The sequence below is a fragment of the Choristoneura fumiferana genome, chromosome 21 (assembly GCF_025370935.1).
Source record: "Choristoneura fumiferana chromosome 21, NRCan_CFum_1, whole genome shotgun sequence".
Classification (NCBI taxonomy): Eukaryota; Metazoa; Arthropoda; class Insecta; order Lepidoptera; family Tortricidae; genus Choristoneura; species Choristoneura fumiferana.
The window spans coordinates 17,313,444-17,325,453 of NC_133492.1; the positions used below are offsets into that span (position 1 = coordinate 17,313,444).

The 12,010-nt window shown below is 38.8% G+C and overlaps 1 protein-coding gene across 1 annotated transcript; it reads right to left on the bottom strand.

Moving 5' to 3' along the window:
- Positions 1-295: 295 nt before the first annotated feature.
- On the bottom strand, positions 296-5,711 carry LOC141439787 (cytochrome P450 6a2-like). The gene is made up of 2 exons (XM_074104165.1): positions 5,225-5,711; positions 296-903 (listed from the first exon to the last, which is right to left on the bottom strand). Exons 1-2 carry the CDS (start codon positions 5,691-5,693, stop codon positions 665-667), a joined length of 708 nt encoding a protein of 235 aa, XP_073960266.1. The 5' UTR covers positions 5,694-5,711; the 3' UTR covers positions 296-664.
- Positions 5,712-12,010: the final 6,299 nt, after the last annotated feature.

Genomic DNA, 12,010 nt, shown 5'->3' on the forward strand with positions numbered 1-12,010 from the left:
TCAAAAAAAGATCTACCTCCTTACCGATTCTCACCAAAACATATTCCGATTATGTTTTTCGACGTATGTATGTATTTATTTATTTATGTGTATGTATTGTAGATTAATACGTAATGTACCTACTTACAGAGTAATACAATATTAATACGTCATTTGCTACATAATATTAATTGGACTCGCCCACTCTCATTTTAAAGAAGGTTTGAGATATATTATCATGACACTCTCGTGCTCTTTTTTAATCTGTGTTTTCCACTGACTCGAGGGAAAATAAAGAATAAATATGAAAAAATAAATGGATTACGAAGAGGTTTAAGGGCATGTTGTAGTAAAAAAGACATATTTTAAATATCGCATGGAGCATCAAGACAAAAAAAAATCCAAACTTATTTATTTAACGTATTCCAAAAGCCCAAAAAAATGCATGCTACAATCTCAGCAAATAAACAAGATTCAATTTATAAAAAATCTAAAAACAAGGGAAGCGCTTCATGGAGTGTCGTCAAAAATAATTTAAACCTCGCTCTGCTCGGGTGGCTAAACATCTCGTGTCATTATGGCTTGTTTTAGTCCCTTGTTGAACAATCTACTATTGTTGACGACGTACAACGGAACGAAGTGAACGGTGTTGAGTGTATTATTTTTTTCTAACGTAGGTACCTAATTATTTATAAGGGCTTAATACCACCCCACCTTTCATTGAGGAGCCAGGCTCCACATTATTGTTTAAGTTTTTAGATCTTGTAAGGCATGGAAGACAAGCGGTAATCCTCCTACCACCGACTGCACCAGGTGCGAGCGCGGGTGGGGGCGCGGGGGCCAATCCCCGCGCGGGGGCCACGCGCGCCCCCGCCAGCACCGCCGCCAGCCCCGATACCGATACCAGCATCGCCATCTGCTCGCCTGCAACAAACGCAATCATCGTCAGCCATAGGATATCCATTGTTGGACATTGACCTCCCCGATAGACCTAGTTGATTAGGTTGGAAGCTTGCGGCTTGGGTTGCTATAAAGATAATATATTACACAATCTGTTATTTATTATTGAACACCGCAACGCAGTACAATACGACAAGAACGACTGCATTGTACAACTGCATTTTTTTTATTCGACTGGATGGAAAATGAGCAAGTGGGTCTCCTGATGGTAAGAGATCACCACCGCCCATAAACATCTGCAACACCAAGGGTATTGTTGCATTACGACCGTGCAGACAGCTTGCAGTCGGTGTGCGGTTGACAGGGACTGCACGGCAACTGCAAGCGGACTGCATAGTCGGTTTGCAGTTTTGATGCAGTTACACCAACTGCACTCGAACAGCCATTTTGCTGCTAAGTTACAGTTTAAATGCTGTCCGTCTGTACCGGCCCTTATAGCAACCAATAAGAAAAGTTTGAAAAGTTTGTCTGTAGGTAGGTACTCTCTGCAGGAGTTTATGGAACAGGAACTAACAGATCCAAATTTATGGAATATTAAATAATAAATACCGGGTGTAATACGAGTAAATAATTAAAACGTAGATCGTACTCGTCAAACTGAACAATATCAGTTCAGTGACTTTAAAAAAATTAAACAATGGAGTCCTTAGATTTTCCCTTTTTCATACAAATTAAATACTGTTAATGTACGCCATCCTAGAACCCAACTGACGTCGCCTGTCACGCTACAAACATGAAACATTTTCCTTTACATTGCTGCTTCGAATAAACTTTAAAGTGAAAATAATAAAAAATACCAATTGTTTGGCGCATCAATCTTATTTCTAAAAACGTAGTGACATGATGCTCAGACAGACCAGAAAAGCCAGAAAAGGGATCATGGACCTGCTGTACAAAGCTCGCGCGAGTAAATGCGGTCAACATGTGCATTAAATTGTATATTAACAACCTGCCGCAGGACATTCAGGCTCTCCGGGGAAATAGTTTTAAGAAGTTGACGAGTTGGCTTCTCGACAGATGTTTTTATACCGTTAAGAGCTATAATTTGTAGAAAAATTTACATAATTTTGGGTATTTTGTATTATTTGAAAATGATAATTGACCTTATAAACTTATAATTTTGATTATTTTTATGATTTTTGATCTATTCTAATTTGATATTTGACATAAGAAATTTGAATTTGTATTAAAATAATTAGTCGCCTTCAACACATTTGCACGCCTGCGTGCAGGCTAAATACACTGTAATAAAAAATATACAATAACCTTCCTTTCTTCCTTCTGGTAAATAAATACTTTTGACTAAAGGTCAAAATGAATTTAGTTTATCCAACTTCCCGGTATATGCGGTATCGAATGAATGAATGAATTAATGATTTATTTATTCGCTTGGCTCGGCTACAAAACCCTTGAAAATATTTTTCTAGGTACGTACTAGCTCGAAGTCGGTCACTCAGCACGACCCATCAGGCGGGATTGAAACCCATAGTATGTAAAAGAAGTAGACGACTATTATCCCACTCCTGCTGGCTGTGCTGAGGCACCGACTTCGAGCTAGTACGTACCTAGAAAAATATTTTCAAGGGTTTTGTAGTAGATTCCATTTTTTGTTATTTTTTATTTTTTTGGAGTCGGTTTTACTTTTTTGTTATGATGCTTATAATTAGTTTTCGTTCATATTCAATGTAACAAAATAAAATCAAATTAATTTTAAGAACATTTTATTTTAAACAAACCTAATTATAAGCATCGTATCGTAATGGCTGCTCCCATTATAGTTACAAAGTAGCGTTTTGATCTGTAGTGCGCTTGTAAATTAAAACGAAACTACGTTTGTTTGCAGAAGGACTATTCGAAGTTCGTATCGTAGCGCTGACGCCGATATTATTTAATACGATACAAACTTCGATTTTCGAATTTTGAAGTAAAAATGACTGTCAACTTTCCTTGCAATTTGCGAGTAACGTCAAGACCACGTGTATTATATTGCTGTGAAAAATGAAGCAAACGTAATTGTTTGTTAACATGTTAATGACACTGAGTTGTAGATATAATTTACAATTTTTCACGTATATTTAAAAATGGGAGCAAATACCGTATAAAATATTGTGATTGAGGTGATGCTTAATTTTACTAAAAATATCGTGTACATTATTTTGGTGGGTTTTTCAAAGATTCAAAGAATTTATTTTCTCAGACTACAGTTCTACAGTTGCGAAGATGTTACATTGTTAATTTTTATGTCCAGTGTATTCAGCCTGTATGCAGGCGTGCAAACATATGTCGGAGTGATATAATTAAAATAAAATAACGTCAAAATTGCCAAAAAATATAATTACAAAATAAATAATAACATAATCAATAACAGTCAAATATTTGAAAAATTAAAATTAAATTGCCAGTCGCGACACTTTTTTGGGTACTTTTAACTTGATGCATGTGTATTTAGATAAAAAATTGCGTAAATATATAAGTATTTTTGAAAATAGGGAATCGTTTAGATTTTAATGCACGTGACTATACTTGACTTGTTGTTAAAAATGCCAAAATCCGCTATAGGTGTGCTTATAAAATTTGAGGGTTGCCCTCGATTTCCCTAGAATCCCATCATCAGATCCTGACATGGTGACAATGGGACCACCTCGAAAGTATGTATATTGTATATTCTTTAGACAGAAAAAATAATTAGTTATCGCGTAAGAAACATACAAAAAACATGCAGACGAATTGAGAGCCTCCTCCTTTTTTTGAAGTCGGTTGATAAAATATTGAGGGATATATTAGTATAATAGGGTTCAAATTGAGGTCACCAACTATAACCACTACGCCATTGAGAGTGCCAATCACTTGCTCCACTGTTTCAAACCAGCGCATATAAATTGTCTCTAGCATTAGGGGGAATATAATAGGGAACTGTCTTCTGATTTCCACGGACTGTCTTCTGACGGGCAGGCGTCGCTCGTACATATTTGGTGGGACTACAATTTTAAGAGATTTATACTGACCCTTAAGCTCTTCGACTGAGAAGGTGCTTTCTGGGCTCTGAGTTTGTAGGTAGGTTTGTGGGTTTGTAGGGTTTGTAGGTCTGCTCCGGAGACCATATTCCATAAGTAAATATGCTTACGGCATTCCACCGCCTTGAGGAACGTCAGGTCTGAACCAGCAGAGCAGCGAACAGATGCAAAACGTCCCTTTCGGTAGCGAACTGTCTGGTACCTCCTCCGCTCGTCGCCTTCCCCTTCGATCGAGTCCCTGTTACCCGAGCCATTATCTCGGAACTGGTCATAGAGCCCGCGATTCAACAACGCAGCATCCCGCACCTTCTCCCGTGTGATTTTGGATAGTCACAAACACCGAAGCACGACTTAATTTTGATAGCACGCATTATGTTTACGTAATGACTAATGGTATCAGACTTTAAGCAAACTAAATAATATGGTAACTTCATTATTTTGTCGAAAGTATGAACACGGAATAAGTAATAGTAATAGTACCTACAGATGTTTTACTCCAAACTCAAGAATTACTTTATGCTTTCCTGTCTATTGCATTTCTATTCATACGCACAGGAGGGAGGGAGGGGCGCAGCACGTGTCGTGTAGGGTTGTCTGTCACGCTAAGCATACGTCATGATACGTGATACCAAAGAGTATAAGTACCTATATAGAAAAAGAGTGGCAACTATATGGCCAGATTTGCATGTATGGTAAGAAGCGCTATCTCGCGGGTGTACCTAAAATGAAATTTAACATAACATACATATGCACATGCATGCACACAACAAACTTAACGTCCATAATGCCCAGTTTAGACCTGAAGAAAATTTGCGCAAGTTGCATTACATCTCGAGGCCGTTAGTAAAGCAAACGACAAACGAGTTTGAGGTGGTCACTTGGTCAGTCGAGACGAGCAACGTAACACAACTTGCACAATTTTTCTTCCAGATCTAAGCTGAGCTTGCGTGATATATGTCATTACGTCATGTATATCTTGTCTTTGTTCTATTATTATGTTAATTATGATGTTTTTGTGGTGTTAAATAAATGTATTTTCTTTCTTTCTTTCTTTATTTATATTGACGATTGCCCTCAGAAATGTTCTAACTGTCCAGATGTTGCTTCAAGCGCAAGGTCAGAACGGCCCTGGACTAAAATCTCACCTCAAGGGCGCCAAGTGGTAGGCGTAAAATGCGACGCTCTCCGCCCAGTGCAACCCCCCTGGTACTTATAAAAAGAGCAAGGTTCGACAAGTGACAGTAAAGTTCTATAAGTAAGGCCTTACTTACCAATGCAAGCCCGTGGTCCGACTCCAAATGGTATATATGCAAGCTTAGCACCCGGTGTGAGGTTGTCCGGATTAAACCGCTCTGGACGAAATTCATCCGGTTCCGGGAAATACCGGGGGTCCCGGTGAAATGCGCAAGCTGACACTAAGATTCGTATTCCTGGGTCTAGTTGTCCCACGCCTGGGAGGTAGCAGGATCTTAAAACTTTTCGATTGACGTTCCCTACTGGTGGAACCAATCGCATGCTTTCTTTGAGAGCCCACGTCAAGTAAGTCATTTCTTTGACTGCTTCATAGGTTATTACACCGTTGTGTCGCGCCAGTGTTGCGAGCACTTCAGCCCGAGCGCGCTCCTGCGCCTCTTGGTGTTGCGCGAACATGTGCAGCGTGTAGCTGGTAGCAGAAGCAGATGTTTCAAATCCCGCCCCGAAGAACAGAAACGCCTGCGCCGCTAATAGCTTATCGTCCATTATCCACACGTCATCCGTTCTCTTTTCTTTAGCTTGCCGCTGTCTGATGCTTAACAATAGGTCCATGAAATCATTCCGACCGCTGGGCTTGTAAATCTCTTCTACCTGAATACTGTTTACCAAATCAAAAATATCTTGCTCAATCCTTCCTAAGTATTTTATTCTCTTGCAAGTTCTAGGCAACATCTCTTTTAAGTTTATGACGAGAGAATCTAAAATGTCTTTGCGAAATATTTTGGTGGCGAGTTGGTATAAAATATTGTCCTTGTTGTTTATGGAGTTTGCGTCGAGTCCGAAGCCGTAAGCGCAGACGAAGTCGACGGTATAATGCGACATGAGCTCACGCGCGTCGACGGGGACGGGGCGAGGCCGGACACGCGCGCGCGCAGGCGCTCGGCCAGTTCTCTCACCAGGGGGAACACGGCTTTGAGGCGCGTGCGTGTGAAGGCTGGCGCCAGCACGTGCCGCAGCCAGCGCCAGTGCTCGCCCTCCAACGCCAGCATATTACGCCGCAGCGGCTCAACCTCGTCCGCAGGGAAATCATTTAATGCTCGGCTCGCGTAGTTGGCGAAGTCCGTGATAAATATATGTCTGATGAACGCGGGGTCTCGGATGAGAAGCTCACGGCGTGAGCCGCTGTCGAGGCCGACGGCAATAGCTCCTTGATGCTTCAGGTACATGCGCTCAGCATATTGAAAAAGGTTTTCTTGAAAGAAGTAGGACCACGCGCGGCTCCCCAGTAAGGCCAGGAGTGTTCGTACGGCAGACCGCGGCGCCGCCAGTACTGCCCCGCGCATAACTGTACACCCACAGGCCTGCTAGCAAGAAAACAACAATTAGCAAGAGCATGGTAAAATGTTGTCTGTCACGAGCAGAGGTGATATTACTACTAAATGGGTATCTTGACTAGAATGGTTAAAACACGATTGACTTCATAGGTCTGCAGTCTGCATAAAGAGTTGAGGTGACGCACACAACAAAATGCCGTAGAATGAATGGCAGTGGAATTTTGTACATATACCTACCTACTTATATTATAAATGCGAAAGTTTGTAAGTCTGTTTGTTTGTTACTTCATCACGTCTGAACGGCTAATGGCTCGTAGGTAACGAGTACATAATAAGAAATCTTTAACATGTCGGTGTCTGTGTCGGCGGCCGATCGTAAAATCCGCCAGATCATGAAATGCCACCATTTCATGATATGCCTGAAAGTTGGCCAGGCATATCACGATGTGCCTGAGAAACAATACGGCAGATCGATTAGAGCAACGCATTCATCGATATTCCTAGCTCTATACCGGGACATCGTGATTTACCGAAAATAATAAAAATTTAGGTACGACGAGTGAAGCGAGGAGTGGTTAGTATGAATGAATTGTGACCACAACGCACGAGCCGGGCGAGCGAAGCAAGCGTGCCGCGGCAGCGGCCGGCGAAGTGCCAGAAGAGTTATGACGATGTTTTATGATATGCCTAGCAATTTAATGATCTGCCTAAACTGGCCAAATCATGAAATGGCGGCGTTTCATGATATGCTTAGGAATTTCATGATCTGCCTAAACTTCACTAGGCAAATCGTTAAACGGTGAGATTTCAACGATATGGAGGATGTCCCTTAGCCAAATTCATTTTATTATGCATAGTCCATTAGTTTTAAAATAGTTTTCATTTTTGAAACTGTTGGCTAAATATGCAAGCTTTTAAAGCATCACTTCATAAACAATTAAAGAAAAAACCACGCAATATTTTTTTTTTGCTATTTCAATTTTGAACAGATGGGCCTGTCCATTATCCGAGCGTGTTTTTAAAAAATAATATTGTAATTTTGAACAGAATATTTTTTTTCGCTTTCAAAGTGAAAAGTAGAGTGTTTAGCGCGAGACGAAACAACCATAATGGTTTACATACGAATAATAGTTTGATAAAATATGGATAGTTCGTAGAAAAATGATAGGTTTTTTTTGGAGTTTTTGTATTTTTTATTTCAACTCCAAATTTGTTACTTTAACGGGTAGGTATCTCGTGAAAGAACAAATTTCGATATGGTTTCACGGGATACCCGTAAAAGGAACAAATTTGGAGTTGTAATAAAAAATACCAAAACTCAAAAAAAAAAAACAATCATTATTTTGATTGCCTAGTAGCGACATCTCTTGTCTGGGTGAGCGGTTAGTTCCGGAAGAATGTGACGTCTGTCGACGAAACATAGATGTCGCTAGTGCTGCTGCTTAAGTAGCGTAGTAGAAATAAGCGACCAGAGATATGTATGCATAGGAAATATTCGTGTCTTGATTCCTGTCCAGCAGTGGTGTAGGAGTTTTAGCACGCAGCACGGTTTGCTGAGGACCTGGGTTCGATTCCCAGTGCTGGTCTCTTTTTCTGGTTTTTCTGTGCATCCATGTCTCAGTTTATATTTTCATAGAAAAATATTTTCCAAAGAGAAAGATGAGGTCATCTTTCTCAACAGACAACACAAGACAGGTGGCGGGACAACAGTACGGCTGACCATAATAAGCAGGGTTTATCTAAGTTGGACATTATGTACGTGCATAAAGCCGTCTACTTAATATTAAGGGCGTGCCTTCAGTCAATTTTCAACTTTGAGTTCATACAAATAAAATTGTTTTTACATAATCTGTAAACATGGGTAGCGGTACACCAAAATGGCTTTATTTGTATGACGTCAAAGTTGAAAATTGACTGAAGGCACGCCCATCTGTCAAGTGTTAACTCCAAGTACTCGTGCTGTAGTCCGTTCGAAAAAAAGCATCGCACCCGTTAGCCGTTTTAATAAATAAATAAATAAATATCACGGGACAATTCACACCAATTGACCTAGTCCCAAAGTAATACGCTTAGCAAAGCTGTGTTATGGGTACTAAGCAGGATAAATATAATTATAAGATAGATACATACTTAAAATACATAGTAAACACCAAGACCCGAGAACAAACATTCGTATTTTTCATACAAATATCTGCCCGACACGGGAATCGAACCCGGGACCTCAAGCTTCGTAGTCAGGTTCTCTAACCACTAGGCCATCTGGTCGTTATTTTATCTTAATCTCTTTCTTTTTTTTAACTAGCTTATAATGTGTCCCACTGCAGGGCAAAAGCCTCCCCTCTCTTATTCCACTCGTCTCTACTATTGGCCAGCTCTCGTAAAATAATCTCTAATCTCTTTAACTCTTTTAAAACAGAAAAAAACTGTAAAAATCTTTTATTTTTCTTTCATTTTTAATTTTACATTTACTATATGGCCTATGTACCTGAATAAATAAATTATATTATTAATAAGTCGAAGCGAACACAGGTTACACGAATATTCGTGTAAAGCCGCGGTTTCACGTAGTGCTCTGAACAAACATTTCGTTTTGAACAAATGATACCTATACAATGATACCTACGCTGTATAAAGCAAACATCTGTTTCCGTGCAGGTACCTACCGAACGAACGAACTAGAGATGGGAAACGCTAATCAATTGGAAAATATGTATCATTTACTCACTGAGATATATATCACTCATTTAGCTCACTATTATAGGTACTCGTATCAGTAGCTCGCAGAACGAAACGTATGTATTGCCTTACTTTTTACAGAGTAGTCTGATTTTGATAATTCTTTTTTATTGGAAATAATACCATAAAAAGAATACCATATAATTTTGGTGAAAACTTCCTACCCTAAGGGTAGGAAAACAGGGGATGATTGATTGTTCAGTCACTGATTGTAATGTATGACCAGGCATAACTTTTTACAGAGTGGTCCGATTTTGATAATTCTTTTTTTATTGGGTAGGGTATACCTTGAAGTTGGTATTAGGTATTTGAATTTGGAAAAAAACTGTCCCGACGGTGGGAAAAGAAAATTAAATAAAAAAAAATTTGGAAAAAATTGAAAAAAATCAGGATGGTAGTAAGTATATCAAACTTTCAAGGAAAACTATAACGGCTAAGTTTCATCATCATCATCCCAGCCTATATACGTCCCACTGCTGGGCACAGGCCTCCTCTCAGAACAAGAGGGCTTGGGCGTAGTTCCCACGCGGGCCCAGTCGGATCGGGAACTTCACACGCACCATTGAATTGCTTCGCAGGTTAGTGCAGGTTCCTCACGATGTTTTTTCCTTCACCGCAAGCTCGTGGTAATTTCAAATTAAATTTCGCACATGAATTTCGAAAAACTCCGAGGTGCGAGCCGGGTTTGAACCTACGACCCTCTGCTTGAGAGGCGTTAGGTCAAACCACTAGGCCACGCGTAAATAGCAGCCTAAGTTATAAAATATACTTGGAAGATTCCGTATAAATACGAAATCCTTGGAAAAATATTACTTAATTTTTCGTAATGGCTACGGAACCTATTTTGGGCATGTCCGACACGCTTTTGGCCGGTTTTTTAATTAACCTTAATCTAGGTACTAGTTTGAAGTCTGTGCCTCAGCACTAGCTATCAGGAGTGGACCCAATAGTCGTCTACCTGATGGGCTTCTTTCACTCCTCCTGGCTCGTGCTGAGGCACCGACTTCAAACTAGTACCTAAATTAAGGTTAATTAAAAAAAAGGTTTATTATTTTTTTGATTTTCAGCTTATTGGGCTATTTAATTTTTTGTTATCTCAAATCACTTTCATGCGATCGCTCGCTTAAATAAAAACACGGGGCGTGCAAGCGATTATTGTAACTTGTATTCTCCTTCGATGATATTTGGTTGTCAATAAATGACAAATGCATGATCATGACAACATCAGAATTTAGCCAGCCATTATTGCATTATATAAGGAAAAATAAGAATCTGTGCAAGTGAGCTTAATGATAAGATGATACATTTGAATTTGAACTGATATAAAGACTGATAAAGTTCATAATCATCATCCGAAAAGATATCCACTGCTGAACAAAGGCCTCCCCTAGAACGCCACAATGAACGACAACTCGCCACTCGCATCCACCGGTTGCCCGCAACTCTCACGATGTCGTCAGTCCATCTAGTGGGTGGGGTGATACAGTTCAACGGAACTGATATAGCTCTTTTGTGTATATCATTCCTGTACCCATCTCTAAAACAAACGATTGCTCGCTCAGAACTGTTCCGAGTACTAAGTGAAGACGCGGCTTTACGTGTGTTCGCTTCGATTGTATGCTTGAAATGTATATTTTAGAATTAAGTATATTTATGACATTGGGAGACTATAAATCTCCAATATATTATTTATTTTATCCTCTTTTTAAAATTTCTGACTGTGTGTAAGCATTCTACACTTCCACTGAACGTAGATAATAGTTGATATTTAGTTTTAGTTTTTTTTTTTTAAAGTAAGGGACCCTTTACATCCCTCTTTTATTATATTGTTAATTATTTATTTTATTATTTTATACCTACCGTAGTTTATAAGTATGTTATTTGTAATTATTTAATTCGAAAAAATGCCATTCTTGCTACGGAACTCTAAAAATGTGTTTTTTTTTTTATTTAAATAACTTTAGTTCGTGAAGTTGTATTTTTTCATTTTTGTAAGCAAGTGTAAAGTTTACAAATTGCAAAGGAATGATTAGTGTTAACTGGCGGTTAGGTGTGATGCCGTCTCTATTTGTTTTGTTCGAATAGACGGAGACGGCATCACATTTATAACATTTCAAACTTTCGTGATTCTCACTCATAGTCAAAAACACATTTTGGCATCACATTTAACCGTCGGTTAACGCTAATTAATGGATGGTGAAACAGCCCCTTACTCTACTGTTGAAAACATTTATTAACTTTAACTGACGGATAAATGTGATGCTGTCTCCGTCTATTCGAACAAAACAAACAGAGACGGGATCACATTTATCCGTCAAATAAATTTAATCAATGGATGGTGAAACAGGGGGTAAACATTTTATTTTACTATTTAACATAGTGATAAAGTTTCAACACGATTTTATTGATTATTAAACATGTTAAATAAAAGTTATTTCACTTGTGACACAAACTTAGTAGGCCTCAAAGTGGAAGGTACCTTGATAATACTTCCATAAGAAAACATCGATAAATCACTAACCTTTAAGATAAGTATTATGAATATTATTATAATCTGAAACGGGATTCGAGATCAAAAATGTAAGCAGATGGGTTGCCACCATAAAACAATAAACGGAAACAAAAAAAGTTTAAAATAATTAAAAAAAAACTCATAAAAATTATCAATCAATTTAAATACCTAGCGAAATTTTTTTTATTACTAGTTACGTATTGCCGCTGTTTAAATAAAACCTGTGGAGTTTTAATTTATGCATTGTAAATATCACCTATACGCGGATGACCTCCAAAATT